Source organism: Lepidochelys kempii, chromosome 4 (genome assembly GCF_965140265.1).
Source record: "Lepidochelys kempii isolate rLepKem1 chromosome 4, rLepKem1.hap2, whole genome shotgun sequence".
NCBI classification, from domain to species: Eukaryota; Metazoa; Chordata; order Testudines; family Cheloniidae; genus Lepidochelys; species Lepidochelys kempii.
The window spans coordinates 94,615,988-94,634,769 of NC_133259.1; the positions used below are offsets into that span (position 1 = coordinate 94,615,988).

The 18,782-nt window shown below is 45.8% G+C and overlaps 1 protein-coding gene across 7 annotated transcripts in view; it reads left to right on the forward strand.

Moving 5' to 3' along the window:
• ATP8A1 (ATPase phospholipid transporting 8A1) overlaps positions 1-18,782 on the forward strand; it is a 241,893-nt gene that overhangs the window by 184,542 nt on the left and 38,569 nt on the right. For all 7 annotated transcript variants that reach the window (XM_073342153.1, XM_073342148.1, XM_073342147.1 and 4 more), the window contains one exon: positions 9,570-9,631. In XM_073342153.1, coding sequence (XP_073198254.1) covers positions 9,570-9,631 — 62 coding nt within the window. The remainder of the gene's footprint in view (positions 1-9,569; positions 9,632-18,782) is intronic.

The following is an 18,782-nucleotide window of genomic DNA, read 5'->3' on the forward strand; positions in this document are numbered from 1 at the left end:
TGAATGTAGAGAGAACCATTTAGTTTTACCTACTTCATATGTAGCCCTTTTGAGGTACAAAGATAGTTTGTCCATTTCTAACACCTTAAGTAGAGTCTCTGGCTACTATGACACTAAGGCCTGGTCTAAACTACGGGTTAGGTTGAATTTAGCCACCTTAGGTCGATTTAAAAATGACTGCATCCACACACCCAATCCCATTCCATCGACCTAAAGAGCTCTTAAAATGGACTTCTGTACTCCTCCCCGACAAGGAGAGTAGCGCTAAAATCGACCTTGTTGGGTTGAATTTGGGGTAGTGCGGATGCAAATTGACGGTATTGGCCTCAGGGAACTATCCCAGAGTGCTCAATTGTGACTGCTCTGGACAGCACTTTGAACTCCAATGCACTAGCCAGGTACACAGGAAAAGCCCCAGGAACTTTTCAGTTTCATTTTGTGTTTGGTCAGCGTGGCGAACTCAGCAGCACAGGTGACCATGCAGTCCCCCGGAATAGGAGAGCATAAAATGTTTCTACACTCCCCCTATTATCTCCGTCCCTGAGGTTATCACAAATTAGAAGGTGAAAAAAAACACACTCGTGATTTTCACACACTTCTGAGCTCATGCAGTCCTCCCACACTGATAGGGCACAACTTAATGCATGGAGGCATTCAATGGCAGAGGCCAGGAAAGAATTAAGTGAGCACGAAGAGCAGAGGCAGGAGGCGATGCTGAGGCTAATGGGGGAGCAAACAGACATGATGAAGCATCTGTTGGAGCTGTAGGAAAGCCAACAAGAGCACAGAGCCCCCCACTGCATCCAATGTATAACTGCCTGCCATCCTCCCCATGTTCCATAGCCTCCTCACCCAGACGCCCAAGAATGCGGGGGGTGGGGGGAGGCTCCGGGCACCCAGCCACTCCACTCCAGAGGATGGCCCGAGCAACAGAAGGCTGTCATTCAAACAGTTTGATTTTTAGTGTGGCTACAATAAGCAATGTGGCCTTATCCTTACCTCCTCCCCCACCCTACCCAGGCTACCTTGTCAGTTATCTCACTTTTGTTTTAATTATAAAGAAAGAATGCATTGTTTCAAAACAATAGTTACTTTATTTCGAAGGTGGGAGGGTGGTTGGCTTACAGGGAATTAAAATCAACAAAGGGGGCGGGTTTGCAGCAAGGAGAAACACATATAACTGTCACACCGAAGCCTGGCCAGTCATGAAACTGGTTTTCAAAGCCTCTCTGATGCACAGCACTTGCTGTGCTCTTCTAATCGCCTTGGTGTCTGGCTGCTCAAAATTGGACGCCAGGCAATTTGCCTCAACCTCTTACCCCGCCATAAATGTTTCCCCCTTACTCTCACAGATATTATGGAGCACACAGTAAGCAGCAATAACAATGGGAATGTCTGTTGCGCTGAGGTCTGACCTAGTCAGCAAATAGCGCCAACGAGCTTTTAAATATCCAAAGGCACATTCTACCACCATTCTGCACTTGCTCAGTCTAGTTGAACTGCTCCTTACTATTATCCAGGCTTCATGGGGCATGGGAGCAAGGGGTAGGCTGGGGTAGGTGCGACTGCGCGGTGCTGCCGTCTGGGAGAGCAGCCTGAGGCAGAAGCCTCCAGCTCGCATGATATTCCAGGCAGGACTGAATCTCCATGAGATGAAACTTAAAGAAGAGAATTACCTAGAGTCTCTGGTTCCCATTCGGTGCTCTAAGAGGAGGATAGCCATGTCTGTCCAGGCTCCTCTGATCTACCTCACCGAGGTCTACCAGGAGCACCCAGGACACGTACGATAGCTATCAGGAATTGCTGCTGTGTAGCAATGCAGTACCGCGTCTGCCAGCAGCACTCAGAAGATGTATGGTGACGGTGAGCTGAGCAGGCTCCATGCTTGCCACGGTATGGCGTCTGCATCAGTAACCCAAGAAAGAAGACACAAAATGATTGTCTGCCGTTGCTTTCACGGAGGGAGGGGCAACTGACGACATGTACCCAAAACCACCCGCAACAATGTTTTTGCCCCATCAGGCATTGGGAGCTTAATTCCAATGGGCAGTGGAGACTGCAGGAACTGTGGGATAGGTACCCACTGTGCACCGCTCTGTAAGTCGATGCTAGCCAGGCTAGTGAGGATGCACTCCGCTGAATTAATATGCTTAGTGTGGACATACACAATCGACTGTATAAAATTGATTTCTAAAAATCGACTTCTATAAAATCGACCTAATCTCGTAGTGTAGACATACCCTAACAGTCACTGATTACATACTTGTGAACAAATGGGCTTAACTCCACCTCTGCCACTGAGAGATCACTCTAACCTAAGGGTATTTCCACCTCCTGCACAGGTTTGGACTAAGGTCCCCAGACTAAAAAGTTGCAAAGCTAAAAATCTGCAAAGCTATAGTCAGTTCCCTACAAATGTTTCTCACTTTTCCATGTGTTTATAGGTAGCAGAGACCAACTTAATATTTAACATATTCCAAGTCACCTTTCATATAAACCCACCTTCCCTTGTAGGACTGCTTAATATGTCTGCTGATGATCTGGAATTTTCCAAAGGATGGGAGAAGGAAGGGACAAATGACAATGAGAAATTACTCACTGGTCATTAAATTTGTTTGGGTTGCCCCTCTTAACCCATTCTGTATCCTATTTTGGCTGAGTTGATGGAATCTGTCCTTATCTTCTGCCTTTCAAAATATTGGCAACTCCTCTAGTTTTGTGTCAAGCTTGCAGAACCCCTCTCAAGACCTCCTTCCAATCTGACATCATTCCATTAATACTTAACTCATTGTTTGCAGTTGTTTAACCAGTATGTATTGACTTAATGGTAGTTCCTCTGAGCCCGCATTTCTCCAATTTAATGTCATGTGGGACTGTGTCAAAAGCCAAGTCCAGGTATGTTGTGTCCACCACATTTCCCCTATCCACCGAACCAGTTACCCTGTCAAGGACAGAAATCAAGTTGGAATGGCATGATTTGTTCTTAGTAAATCCATGCTGGCTGCTAATGATTACCTGTGCATCCTCCAGGTATTTGCAAATTAAATGTTTTGTACATTGTTCTAGTAGCTTCCCAGATATCAAGGTCAGGCTGACTGGTCTATAGTTTCCCAGGTCCTCCTTTTTCCCCTTTTTAAAGATGGGCAGTACATAAGCCCTTCTCCGGTTTTCTGGGACTTCTCCTGTCATCCAGAAGTTTGCCTCCATTATTTCCAGTGGCGCTGACATTTTTTTTCAGCTAATTCCTTCAGCACCCGAGGGTGAATAGCATCGGGCCCCGCTGTCTTGAATTCATTCAAATTGGTCAGAAGTTCTCTGATATATTCTTGACGTATCCTGATCTGCATCCCTTCCCCTTTATTGTCTATGGTAACTTTGCTAGTCATCTGGTAACTTTATTTTTTTTGTGAGAAGACTGAAGCAAAGTAGGCATTGAGCAGCTCTGCCTTCCTATCATCTTCCATTACCAGCTCACCTTCTCCGTTGAGCAATGGACCCACACCATCCCTGACCATTCTTTTTTGTCTGGCATATCTGAAAAACCCCTTCTTGTTGTCTCTAGCATTCCTGGACAGCTGTAACTCATTCTTTGCCTTGGTTTTCCTGTTTTTGTCCCTACATACTTGTGCTATTCCCATGTATACTTCCTTGGTGACATGCCCCTCCTTCCTTTTGCTGTGTATATCCCTTTGGTGTTTTCGATAGCTAAAAAGCTCCTTGTGCAGCCACATTGTCCCCCTGTTGCTCTTCTTATCTTTCCTCTGCATTGGAATAGCTTGATGTTGAGCCTCTAGTTTTATATCTTTTAGGAACTGCTCCCTTCATCTCATTTTCTTCCTAATTGGTCTTTCCATGGGATCTTGCCTATTATTTCTCTGAGTTGGTTGAAATCTCCCCTTCTGAAGTCCAGTGTCCTTGTTTTGCTATTCTCATGTCCTCCTTTCCTTAGGATCTTGAATTCTATAACATCATGATCATTTCCTCCCAAGTTCCCGACTACCTTCGTGTTTGCAACTAATTCATCCCTGGTGGTCAAAATAAGATCCAAAATGGATGACCTCCTAGTTGTTTCCTCAACTTTCTGAACCACTACTTGTGCCTTGCTTACAACACTTCTGCTAATACATCCCAGAATGTTGTTTGCTTTTTTTTTGCAACGGTGTTAAACTGTTGACTCATATTTAGCTTGTGATCCACTGTGACACCCCAGATCCCTTTCTGCCATACTCCTTCCTAGGCAGTCACTTCCCATTTTGTATGTGTGCAACTGATTGTTCCTTCCTAAGTGGAGTACTTTGCATTTGTCCTTATCGAATTTCATCCTATTTTCTTCGGACCAATTCTCCAGTTTGTCTAGATCATTTTGAATTTTACTCCTGTCCTCCAAAGAACTTGCAACCCCTCCCAACTTGGTATCATCCACAAACTTTATAAGTACTGTCTATGCCATTATATAAATCGTGCGTGAATATATTAAACAGAACCAGACCCAGAACTGATCCCTGTGAGTAGAGCCATCCCTTGGTTATGGCAAATTGGGCCGAGCAGGATGAGGAGGCGAGCGGGGAGGCGAGCAGCAGGTGAGCAGGCAGGTGTGGGTGGCAAGGAAGAACTCACCTACCAGAACCTCCCCTTCCCCCCCGACGCCTCATGCTCTCCTGTGGGCCCCGCTGATCAGAGCCTTCCCCTCGTTTTCAGCACCTGCCACCTGCCACAGATCAGATATTTCACAGCATCAGGAGGCGGTGGGGGGAGAGGAGAGGAGCGAGGGAGCAGCATGCTCGGGGAGGGGGCAGAACTGGGCGGGAAAAGGCGGGCAGAGCAGAACTGGGTGGGGGGAGGAGCAGGGCCAGGGGTGGGGCCTTGGGGGAACGGGTGGGGTGGGGTCAGGGCTTGGGCAGAGTTAGGGGGAGAACCCCCCAGCAGATTAGAAATTCGGCACCTATGTCCCAGGCCCCACACACCCCTAGGAACAGCCCTGCCCGTGGGACCCCACTTGATATGCCCTTCCAGCTTGACTGTGAACCACTGATAACTACTGTCTGGGAATGGTTTTCCAACCAGTTATGCACTCACCTTATAGTAGCTCCTTCTAGGCTGAATTTCCCTAGTTTTTTTATGAGTAGGTCATGCGAGACAGTATCAAAAGTCACACTAAAGTCAAGATATGCCTTATATACAAGATATAATCTTGTTACCTGCTTTTAGAATGCCTCGCCACTTACTCTTCCTCATTTTGTGGTCTGGAATAGACGACTACCATAACATGGCTACTATTCTTGTCCCTTTTTATCTTCACCCAGAGACTCTAAGTGGATCTGCCGCTCACTTGCTCTTGAATCTGAGCAAGTGTATTTATGCTGGTACTCCAATCATGGTAGTTGTCCCACCAAGTCACTGTAATGCCAATTAAGTCATAATTTTCTTCATATGCCATAACTTGTAGTTCATCCTGCTTGTTTCCCTATACTTCTTGCATTGGTATACAGACATCAAAAATATTTTGCAGACTGCCCTGTTGTTTTTCTTCTTGCCTTTTTAATGCAGTTGTGGTTTTCTAGTCCCTTTTCCAGAATTTAAGCCCTTTCCTTTGTCTTCATTACTTGAGCCTAGATGTGCATTGGACAGTTTTTTGCCACTGTCCCCCATAAGACATAGTTTAAAGCTCTCATCAAGTTATGCAGACAATGTCCAAAGATGCTCTTCACAGTATTTGATAGATGGAGCCCAACTCAACAAAGTAATCCTTTTTCCTGGAACATCAGCTCATTGTTGAAGAAGGCAAATCTCTCTCACCAGCACCACCTGGGTAGCCATGCATTTACTTCCATGAAATGATAGTCCCTTCCTGGACCTTTTCTTCAATAGGGAGGACGGATGAGAACATCACTTGAGCCCCAAATTCTTTTATGCTTCTTCCCAGAGCCATGTTGTCTGCAGTGATCCATACAAGGTCACTCTTGGCAGTATCATTGGTGCCCACGTGGATAAGTAGGAATTGGTAGTGGTCTAGGGGCTTAATGAGTCTTGGCAGACTCTCAGTCACATCCTAAATTCTAGCTCTGGGCAAGCAGCACTGTTCTTGGGATTCCTGGTCCAGATGGCAGATGGATGACTCTATCTCCCTTAGGAGGAATCCCTGACCACCACCACCACCCTTCTCCTCCTTTTGGGAGTTGTGGTCATGGAACCCCCCATCCCTAAGACAACACACCCCATGCCTTCCGGTCGACAGGGTCTCCTTCTGATTTCTTCCCTCAGATGACTCTTCCAAGGCATTTTAGCAGTAGAACCTGTGCCCAGAGTCTGAAAGCGGTTGCTTAGATCTATCTGTATTAGGGGTGTATTGGTTCTTCTTCTTGTGCAGGTCACACGCTGCCAATTTTCTTCCCTGCTCTTCAGTCTCCCCTGTATTACCCTCTCCAATTCTTCAGCATGCTGTACCCACAGTACCAAATCCTAACTTCTAACCAGGAAGTCTTCATTTTCTCTGATGCAATGCTTGGGTCAATACTTGGGTCTCCAGTCCTTTAATATTTTCTTCCACTATGGAGACCAGCTTGCACTCATACAGATGAAGACGCTTCTGTCCTCCAGCAGAAAGACAATCATGGCGCATCCTGTGCAGGTCACAACAGCTGTTCCTCACTGTCCATATTTTCTTTCTTTTTAACGTATCAAGAGCCTCTTCTCTTCAGTTGTTGTATTTACTGTTCCCAGAAGGCTGAAAGGCAAACAAAATCTTTGGGCTCTCCCCCTAGGCAAACTTCTACTTCTACTTTGCTTCTACTCAGTCTGTGCACCTCTCTTGGTCTTGTGTATATCTAGTGTTGAAACAGGCAGGAACATCCACATCTATAGCTTTTGTGGCAGCAACATATATCATGTCAGCAAGTAGTAATAGGCCCAATCCCTCTGACTGTCAGGTTTTTTTTCAATATGCAGTGTAGTTGTAGCTGTGTCAGTACCAGTTTTTTCACTGTCGACCAACAGAAGAGCTGTCACTAACAGCAGCTATTGCCACGGTCACTAAACAAAGTGAAGGCTGATTAAGCTTTGGAATTTCCCGTTTTCCTAAAATAAGATTTTGTCATAATTTTCTAATTCTGTCAGTAAAAAAGTAACTTTATGATTCTTGAGTATGACACTGCTTACATCCCAGTATCCTGATGAGCCGTTAGTTATTTCTTTTGAAGGGGAGAGACAGCAGCACTTCTGATGCACGATAAAACTAATTTCTGTTCCAGCCTTTTGTAGAAGGGATATAAAGGGACAACAAATAAAATGTTCAAATTCACAAACAGTGGAATAATGAAATTAATCAACAGAATATCAATAAACCTAATGCAAGGCAAGGTAGCAAAAGGTGGATTGTGCAGTATACTTTCTACTACAGACTGCAACTACCTGCTTGTTGAGTTCTGTATCTTTCTCATGCTCTCAACCCAAACTGAGTAAAGAGGAAAAGAGCTCCCCTCTCTTTTTTTCCTCTGACTTGACCATTATTTCCTTCTATACTGCCACCCAAATTTCCCTTCTTTTTCTTCCCCTTTCTCACCACCTGTCTCCTTTTTCTTTTGAGTCTCTCATCCCACTCCATTTTTGTCTCCCTCCTTGCTTCATAAAAACATTATTACATACAGTAGTGCTTCCTTTCCATTGCTAAAGTGATTAGATCTGTACAACATAATAAACTTTCTGGTTTGGTTGCAGTATAAGGTGCAGTCAGGGGTGACAGGTTTATAGAAATTTTGGTGGTGCCCAGAACCCGCCCCCCCAAAACTCCACCCCCCCACCTGCCTAAATCTCTGGGAGGGAGTTTGGGTGGGGGGAGGAGATCTGGGGTGCAGGCCCTGGGCTGGGGATTAGGGTGCAGGAGGGGTGCAGGGTCTGGGAGGGAGTTTGGATGTAGGCTCTGGGCTGGGGCAATGGGTGGGGGTGCAGGAGGGGGTGCGGGGTGCAGGCTCTGGGAGGGAGTTTGGGTGGGGGAGGGGGTACAGGGGTGAGGGCTGTGGGGTTGAGGATGAGGTTTGGGGTGTGGGAGGGGGCTCAGGGCTGGGGCAGAGGATTAGGGTGTGGGGGGATGAGGGCTCTGGCTGGGGCTGGGGATGAGGGGGGTTGGGGTGTGGGAGGGGCTCAGGGCTGAGACAGAGGATTAGGGTGCGGGGATGAGGGCTCTGTCTGGGGCTGGGGTTGAGGGGTTTGGGGTGTGGGAGGGGCTCAGGGCTGGGATAGAGGATTAGGGTGTGGGAGGATGAGGGCTCTGTCTGGGGCTGGGGTTGAGGGGTTTGGGGCATTGAAGAGGCTCAGGGCTACGGAGGAAGGGCAGGGTAAGGGCAGCCTGCCTTGCCATTAGTGAATAGGGGGCACTAGGACCCTGCGGCAGCAGTTGATCCAGGGAGCCGGCAGAGCAGGTGAGCTGCAGGCTCCGGGACCAGGGGGAGGTGAGCGGGGGCAGCAAGTGGGGGTTGGGGGACACTCGGGGGAGATGCAGGGGGCGGCAGGTGGGGCCGGCGGAGAGACCCGGCCCCAAACACTGGTGGAACCAGGCCCCCAGGCCCTGAATATTGCTGGTGCCCAGGCACCACAAGTGTATATAACTCGCTGCCCCTGGGTGCAGTTAATGCTGTACTCATCCTGCACGGCAGTGCAGTTGATGCTATGCTTCTATATTGAACATACACACATTTTAGTGAGCACCAAAACATCAAGGATGAGGAGTCCACTCAGAGATGCTTCAGTCAATTTGGTTTTTCCAGGCGCAACATCACATAAGTATTCTGGAGACTACAATTATCCTACATACTAAGACCCTTCAGAGAACTGTGGTCATAAAAGCTGGTACTGCTGGAAGCAGGCAATCAAGTATGTTCTGTGTAAACAAGTATGAAGGCACTGCTTCAAAATTCATGTTTCAGGAAGCCTTTGCAAATGTTTTTTTATATATACACAGATACTTATGTTTGTGTATGAGTTAGTATATATAAGTTAGTGTATATAACATGTGTATATCCACACACAAACTTGTATACACACACATTAAATACACAAATTCACAAAGCTGTCCAATTTTGTGCAGTTCAAATAACAAACATCCCAAATAAGAATTAAAATGCTAGGGCAAAAGAGTTGGCTATCCTTATTCCAGAAATATGTTTGCTTAGATAGATAGATATGCAGGCGGGCAGACAGACAGACAGTATCATGTCCAAAAATATGTATACTTCAGATGTGCCTTGAGGGAAGTTATTGTGTGTGTAAATTATGTGATTAAAAAATACATTTAGCTTTTATGGGAAGCTCTTGTTTCTTGCATAATTCATGGCTGGAAAGTTCTGGAGAGCGAAGGCATTAATAATTGCTCTCCCTGCTCTGACCAGTCATTGGTCACCACTACTAAAGATGATCTAAAAGGCATTCATTTCAGGAAGTTCTGCCTTGTCTTGTGTTGGGAGCACCAGACCCAGTATCCAACAGAAAGAGTCCTGTTAGAGTATACCTTTACAAAAATGGAATTGCCCATAAATAAACCTTTTTTTTTTAAATCATCATTCTTTTTTTTCCTGCAGGTACTGTATTTGGCAATGGTAAAACTTCAGACTACCTGCTCTTGGGAAACATTGTTTACACTGTAAGTCTTGCTGCCATTGTCTGGTATTCTATTTGCTGATTATGTTTTCTAATCTCTTTCTCTTTTAACTTTGCCTCTTCTTCATTTCATATATGTACACTTAATAATTATATATTAAATGCCTATATTTTAAATATATGTTTCTAATTTTATTTATACTTTTTCTTTCTTTGTCTCAACTCTTCCATGTAAAAAACAGTGTGGTGTCTTGAGAATAAATGGACAAATTGGATGATCCTATGAGGTGCATGATTTGCAGACTCTGGTTCTCTTCCAGTAAGCTCACAAAACAAGGGAGAAAGGGCAGGCCTGTTTGCCCTTTTTACAGGGTGCTGTCCTTTGTGCAAAGGATAGAATGAGGAGTGTAATTTTCTGGCATTTTCCATGGTGCATGTAAATCCCTGGGGGACCGACCCCAGCGGATTCACAGTGAAATTGGTTTGGGGCCCTGTGTACACACAACTCTCTCTTCCTCCTCTTAATCTTGGAGGGGATAGTGCCCCATGAGTCAAGGCCAATTACAAGGACCTGCTAGATGCTCCCCATGGAGGCATCTAAGTTGTCAGAAGTAACCATATCGTGGGAAACCTAACTCACTCACCTGTTACTTTCTTTTTGTTTATTAATTACTGTTTGTTCTTTTCTTTAGTTTTCTATTCCCTGTACTTGGTAATGGAATAAAAACGTTTTTCATTTTCTTAAATACCTCTCTCAACCAACAACTGAGGGCTTCCTCGGGTCGTTAAAAGCAGCAGTCTCATACCGTTACTTGCACCTCTTTCTTCCTTCCTCTCTTAAGGTAGGGATTCATTCCCTTAAAGAATGTTCCTGTCTCCATATGCACAGAACAAATGAAATCCTGCTAGAGAAGTACAAACATACATCCTTATCAGGCTCATCTCCCTAGTGAAATGGGAAGTATCTGAACTGAAACCGGAGGAAATAGTCCAGAATAGTCAATTCTTCTTCAAGTATGTGTCAGTGTGGATAGTACTGTCAAGGTGTATGCACTGCTTGCATGCGAGACTGAAGTTTTTTGAATGGCAGTGTCTGTGGGAGCCATGTATATTCCCTGTGCCTCTTTGTGTTCCCATGAAAGGGCATAAAAGACAGAGTGGCTGCATTCCTCCCTCAGTTCCCTTTTACCACCCATGGCAGCAAGACAGAACCCAGCAAGTTTCCGACCTTCAGAGACCTTAAGTCAGTTCTTTCAACCTTTTAATGAAAAATATTATCATCGCTTTTTCTCTAAAGGATGTACCTTTAAAAAAAGAGAGAAAAACCATTCAGTCCCCCTGCACACCCTCCTCTACAGTCAGGCAAGGCACTTCATGCCAACTACCACACCTTGTGGTGAAGTCCAAGCCCTCAGGATACAAACCCAGCCTCCTGCAGTGTACTGGTCCGCATCAAGGATGGACACACCCTATGCCTCTTCTGCAGCCCAGCATCTCCCACAATTCTGGATATCTGGGCTGCTCTCCTCACTCTGCAGCTCACTGGAGGCGGATCAGCATTTTGGCATTGCACACTGTGGCCAGGTCCCCTCCACTCCCACCAGAGTCTCTGCCTCCACAGCAGCAGACAGTTTGGCTGCTTCAGTTGCTCCTGTCGTCACCTTTATTTTTTTTTTAAATATCTGCCCCATTCTTGGGCAGCAGGGAGCAGTGTTTTTCCATTTTAGCAGTCATCCTCCTCCATGGGTTGGTTAACCGGCAGGGAGTATAACCCTCCCTCAGCTTCCTCTGCAGCGTCTATCTCCCTGCCAGCTCCTCTGCCCCTATGCAGGTATAGCAGAACTGCCAAGAAAACACTGGCTCAAATCCAAGTGGCAATCTATATATGAGGCATCCTTCCCAGGCTTGGCAGATGATGAGTTGTGCCCAGCCTGCACCCATCCAACCAACCCTAACTCCATTAGGTCCCAGGGCCATGAGTCAAACAGGCAGGGAGAGTCCTCTACCCATCAAGGCAGCCACTATTCAGCAGAGGAATAATGGATCTGGAATTCCAGTGCAGAGCAGGGCGAAGTTCCAAAAGCAAGGAGGACCCTGACCACTCAACTTGGGGAGTAAGTCCCAAGGGCCTCTACAGAACAAAGAAGGAGACTCGCAGGTTCCCTCCACCCCAAGTCTTAAAGTGGGTCATGATTGCCCTGGGGAAAAATAGCAGGGCTTCTAATCAGCCCCTCTCCCTTCCAAGTCAACCTGGATCAGAGTCCAAGGGGACTCCGACCCAGGGGGAAGGAGAGCCAATGGGGTATGATTCAGAGACAGATCCCTTCAGAGGGCTTCAAGCCCTAAAGAAGGCAAGCTGTAAAAGGCCTCACCATGGCACAGCAGAGCCTCCAGGCTCCAAAAGCAAACAAAAAGAGTTAAATAAAAAAAAAGCAGAAAAGGGGGAAAGCTCAAAATATTCAGGAGATAAAAGTCCTCCGACTCTTCTTCCACCTCCTCCTTCCCCCTCATCCACTGAGGATGGTGAGCTATTGGACTCCAAGTCTGATCAGGATTGGGAAAAAATACAGCAAAGATTTTTTGCCCCTCTGAGAAGTTCTAGACTATGTGCAATAAGGTTGTCTCCATGATTCAAATCAAACCTGAACAGGCTCCTGAGAGTAAGTCTTAGAGTAAATTTCTCCTCTCAAAATCCTCCACCTTGGCTGTGATACCCCTTCAGTCCTCCTCCCTGCTTTGCAAGAGCATCTCTCTCGTGGCTGGAAGATCTTAAAGTCCGTAAGGACAGAGATCACCCTGACTCTGTTTCCATTTTAAAGAAAGTCACCCCTAGCAACAGCATTAGATGCAATGAGGTTCTTAGCCCAAGCCGTGGCTTCCAGCTCGGTAACCAGGTGGCACTGAGCTTTGGTCTTGGAAAGTGGATATTCACTCTAAGCATGCCCTTTGCTCAGCCAAGCTTACAGGGTTCCTCTTCTTTGGAAAAGAGCTGGATAAGGTGGTGGCTGACAGTGTGGCAAAATCCAAACAGTCTCTCTCTTGTCCACTCAGTGTCCTCAGGAGAGAATATTGACCAACCTTCAGACAGAGGCACTCCTTTTGCCCTTCATCCTCACAGAGATACCAGCACAGGCACAACAGATTCTCCAAAGGAAAAGAGCTGAATCATGGTTTGGGACAAAAGTCCAGAGGAGTCTGAACCTCCACCCACTTTATGACACAGGTCACATAGGGCTCCACCCAGAGCTGAAGCTGGGGGTAGAATTTCCCATTTCCTAAAGGAATGGTTTTCATTGGCTACAGACAAGTGGATCAGGGAGATAGTGATCTAGAGATACTTCCTCAAGCTGCAGGCTCCATCCCATCCATTCTTCATCCAGGTGCCAGTTTCCAGAGACCCTTGAAAACACTATCTGATCCAGAACAAAATATCTCATCTTCTGGATCTGAGAATGATAGAGAGTGTTCCCACAGAAGAAAGGTTCTTTGGGTTCTATTCCATCTTCTTCATCATTCAGAAGTTCACAGGAAGGCAGGGGAGAGGGGGTTAGAATCAGAGCCATACTCAAACTCAGAAGGCTTAACGGATGGATGGATGAAAATGAAGTTTCAGATGTAGATGCAGTCCTCTATGGTGTCATCCCTGTTCTGGGGGAACTATTTGACCTCAGTGGATCTAGAAGACACATATCTCCATATCCCCATCAGATTGTGCCACCACAGACTTCTGAGGTTCACCTACAGCAGGAGACATTATCAGTACCGAACACTCCTGGTCAGCCTGTCCATAGTCTCCAGGGTTTTTAGAAAGATGGTGGTGGTGATTATAGCCAGACTCAGGTTGAAGGAACTTTCCTGTACTCCTTCCTGTACTCCTCCTTTCTCGGCCCATGACCTGTCCATGACTTTTACTATATACCCCTGACTAAAACTGCGGGAGGCAGCTCAGGGAGGTGGCCTTGGGAGTGCTGTGGGTGCTGGGAGGGGTGACTCCACGGGTACTTGGGGGGTAGGAAGGGAGGGTTGCAGCCAGGGGGCGCCGCAGGGAGGGTGGTTTGTGGGGCTGGGGCAGGTTCCCTACCTGGCTCCTAGGAAGCAGCGACCTCCTGCTACTAGCTCTACATGCTGCCTCCGCTCCGCCCCAAACCCCAGCTTCTGCAGCTCCCATTGGCTGGGAACTGTGGCCAGTGGGGGCAGTGCCTGCGGGCACGTGGTGCTAAGGGAGGGAATTTCCTGTCACCCTTCTGGGAAGCCCCCTATACCCCCAGGTAAGAACCACCTCACATCCCAATCCCCAGCCCTGAGCCCCCACACACCCAAACCTTTGCTGCTGGGAGGCGGGGGGGAGCGAGACTTCCCCAGCAGCAGCCGGTGCAACTGGTCCGAGCTGCTCAGGTGGCTCCCGGACCAGCCACATGGGCTGCTGCAGAAGTCACGGAGGTCATGGAATCTGTGACTTCCATGACGAACACAGAGTCTTACTTATCACACAGTTGACTGCAGGGCCTACTGCAATGTTTCCACCCTTTCTGCTACTGGGGAAGGTGGTCCAGAAAATAAAACAAGAATAGATTACTGTAATTCTGGGAACTCATTAGCCAAGAAGATTTTGACTCTCAGATCAGATAGATCTGAACCTGGAGCCTCCACTCCAGCTTCTGTGAAGACCAGACATTCTCTTGCAAAGTCCTATGCTTTGCATCCTGGTCTGAACCAGCTTCAACTAAGAGCCTGGCTATTCAGATGGAAGCACTAGAGGGTCTCAATCTGTTGTCCAGACTTATTAAGACCATACTTTTGTCTATGAAAGTTCTGGACACTAAAAGTGTGCTCTTCTGTGTGGTCCAGACTCAACAACTGGTGCCAAAGCACAATGCAAATCCCAGAAATCCAGGGATTCCAACCATTCTGGACTTTCTCCAAGAAGGCATAGACAGAGCCCTTCAGCCCAGTACCATTGCGCATCAGGTGTCTGCTCTTTACTACTGTGCTATTTGCAGGGTCCTTGGGCTCCCTGGCAGACAATCTACAGGTAGCCAGATTCCTTCAAGCAGTCTGATTAGTCAGACCAGCTGTCAGGCCACTCTTTCCAAAATAGAATCTAATGCTAATTTTGAGGGCCTTGACAAGCCATCTCTTAGAGCCTTTCACTTCAGTGTTGGTATTTTATTTATCTATTAAGATTTGTTTCTCAATAGTTGTCAGACCTGGCAGCTTTATCTATACAGCAACCTTAGTGCGTGTTCTACAAGGACAAGGTAGTGCTCAGGACACCAGAATCCTTTCTTCCAAAGGTAAATTCTTCCATCCACACTTCCCAAGAGGTTATGCTTCCTTCATTCAGTCCAAAAACCACATTTTCCAACTGAAAAGATGTAGCACACCTTAGATGTCTGAAGAGTACTGAAAATATATCTCAAGTGTACAGAATCAACAAGAAGATCTGGCCCTCTATTTGTGTCCTTCCATCCAAAATGTCAGGAACTCAGACCTCCCAAGTCCTTCACTGGTATGTATATTAGATGATGTATTGTCATAGCCTACAAATCATCAGAGGGGATCAAGAAGGGATCAGGGCAAACTCCATGACATCCCTAGCAACCTTATGAGCTGAATAAGCAAGTGTGACCACATCAGAAATTTGCAAAGCAGCATCTTGATCTATAGCTAAAACCTTTATTAAGCACTATAAGGTGGATTTTCGGTCTTCAGCAGAGTTCTCCTTTGGCAGGAAGGTGCTGCATTTGGTGGCCCAAAAATAAGTCTTTTGAGCAAAGGGGGGTACTTCCTTATTTCCTTTCCTATCGAACTTTTTTCATAACCCTCCCTATAACTGTTCACTTCTTGCTACTTCCCAGATGTCCATAATTGTAGGAGACGCTGGGCTGCAGAATGGAAAATTTCTTACCAATAATTTCCTTTGTGCTAGAAGCATCTCCCAAAATGCTACCAACCCTATATGGCTCATGAGCCAAAGGCCAGATACTAAGTGACATCATTACCATATGACCGTCTTTCTTGGTCTAATGTACATAGTTATTTCATTACCTCTGGAGTATTTGTTAGTGATGTTACACAACTTTTACAGCTTTGGAAAAGCTTGCAGCAAGTGGGAGAAGAGAGAGCATGGCCAGAGCATGCAGTGGTGAAACAGTGATCCATCTCTGGTGAGCTATGGAGTGAGGAGAGCAGCCCAGACATGCAGAATTGTGGGAGACTGAACAGGATGACTAAGGGAGAGCCACATCCCAGATAAGTGCTCGGTGTGCTAGTCCTCCTCAGCCTGAACATGCAAGTCTAGGGATGTGCAGCTCAACCTACATCTACTGGATGCCATCCATGTGGATCACTTTGGACCCAAAGGCAACAGTTATGACTAGAGTGAGACCAGATAAACCAGCATTGGCCAGCGCTCCCTCAAACTCTCTGTACTCTGGGGTTGAGCAGTGAAAAGAAGGTGAAGAGGATACTGATGGAGTCACTGCTGATGACTGCTTTGGCACCAGTTGCCTCAGCATCAGCAGTCCCATCACTAGTAGTTCTGGCACTGACAATTCAGGTTTCTCTACCAACTGCCCGAAACAGTTCAAGCAGCAAAGCCAGCACGTGAAACCACTTATAAATGGGATAGAGACTCATATAGCCAGTCTGAGCATAACCATAGCTCCTAGACCGAGGAGAACTTCTGGAGAGAGAACACAGAACACCACTCTAAGGACAAAATCCCTTAAGCAGTTGAGCAGATCAGCACAGATCCTCGTACTAATGCCCGTGGTGGAGCAAAGTAAGGACCTCAGATATTCTGCAGAGGCATCCATACCACCCAGGAGATCTTCCCAGTATTGAAGAGCTGCCCAGCACTGGAGCTTGTACCAGCCCAGTTCCATCTCGTGGGATAACCTTTCAATAAAAAGATATATGCCTCCTCCCCATTGTCAACATATTACTTCTCACCAGCATCAAGCAGAGAGATCCCTCTTCCCCTGCCATCAGAGAATAAACCCAAAGAGAGTATCAGGGATTCCCTATTCAGAGAGTGCCCCAGCTGGTGCAGATATGGCACTGGACTGGCAACATCTTATTCCTGGGTCTGACATCCAGAATATCATCAATAGAAGAACCTAGGCATCCCAAGGGATGCCTATCTTCCATCCCCTTAACTAATCAAGCCCTAAATGCAACATCATAGTCCTTAACTTCTGTCAAGGTCAAATAGTGTAATGCTTTTGCTATTGGAGTTGTGTAACTGTGACAGCTGCTGTCTTGAGTGACCCAGTGGGAAATGAACAGGGAACCTCCAGAGCAAAAAGCAAGAGCTGTTACAGCTGGGCCTGTAACAGACTCATATGCTTTGCTGATCAGTCACAGAATGGGACCTATAACACACACTTATCAGTGGATTACAGAACCATGAAGCAGCTGTTCCTCTGGTTAACAGAAAACTTGATTCCTTTTACCACGTTTCCAGGGAACTTTTCTTTATTTCAAAAAAGTCCTAGGATTTCTGAAACTAAAGAAGTGTCTCAGAAGAATAAAGTTCTACAGTTCCAATGGGTGGCGATCATTACTAGTACTTGTTTAATAAACTAATTTTCCTGGCTACATCAATATCTGTGGTAATTTCAAATGGGGTCTAATATTCTTATCCAGGCAGGCAAAAAAAAACCCCACCCACAACTTTTAAACATATTCTTAAATTAACTTGACTTCTGTGGTGCTAAAAAGTCTACACAACATGTTTTTGGAACAGATTCCATTGACATGAGGGGCTGTTTCAAAGCCCATTGAAGTCAATGGAAAAGATTCCCTTTGACTTTAGTGGGCTTTGCATCAGATCCTAAATGAGCAACAGTGATAAGAGGATCTCATTAGCCTACTGAGTACAGTGAAGTTCAAAGTTCTTTAGGTTAAAGATCACCAGGGAAATCTAAATTAAAAATTTTAAGTACATATATTAAAGATTCTGAATTGAACAGGTTGGTTATACCAATTACAAAAACATGAAATCACCTTTGTCCACCTTTGTCCCTGAGTGGAAACCAGCTTGTTCTCTGTTTTTGTACATTTCAAGATCCTTCTTAATCTGATTGAGTATGACACGGGTGAAGAGCTTATATGCTTGTGAGAGGAGTGTGATCGGATGATAATTGCTCACTTCTTCTGGATCACCTTTCTTCATCAGTAGTACTGTTTTCGATTTCTTCTAGGCATCCGGAACACACTTGCTATTGATGTAGATGAACCATTGTGCCAATGCTTTGAAGAGAGTATCTTCCCGTGCTTTGAGATATTCTGGCCAAATATTGTCCACTCTGGGCTGTTCCTTCTCCTTATGTTACGAACTGCGTATTCAGTTCCCACACATAACATCAGGAACTTCTTCTGTAGCCTGTTGCCTTGAAAGTGTACGGATGGACATTGACATGCAAGGAGTAGAGATCATTGTAGAATTTTGTACATATTTCATTCATCTTGCTACTTTCCTTTCACCATTTTTATCTTTCAGAACTGCCAAGATAGCCTGTTTCAGCCTTCTTCAGACTCTCGTACTTTTCAGCCTCCATTCTCAATTTCTCCTTTCTGAAGTCTTCCTAGTCTTCTTTGATCTTCACATGAATTTCTTTGCAGAGCGTTCTGTATTCTTCACCCATTTTTCTTTCTGATTTCATGCGTGCCCTCCTCGCCATCTGATTCACAGTTTCCTCGCTGATCCTCTGCTTGCATCCCAGCATTTTGAATGCCTTTGCTTTCTTAGCTGCTGAGATTATCTGCAAGATAAACTCTTCTAGTTCTCATTGATGTCCTTGTTGACCTTATACTCGAGGTTCATTTCACTCACTTCCTATGCAAATGCCTCTTTGTTTTTCACTTTAGTTTCTAGCTTCTCTTGACTCGGTCTTCATAGGTATTGTCAACACACAGTTTTGAGCACAACATACAATGGTCTGAGCCTGTGCAAATAATTAGTTCTCCTATTGTCGCTACATCGTTGAAGATTCTTCTGGTATCTGACAATACATAATCAATCTGATTCAGTGTGACTCCATACGGGCTTTTCCATGTCCATTACCAACATTGTTCTTTTTGAAATATTGTGTTCATTATGTGGAGATGGTTTGCCTCTGCAAATGCAACCAAACGTGCTCCACGATCATTTATTACACCTTTATCGAATTTTCCCATGTACTTTTCAT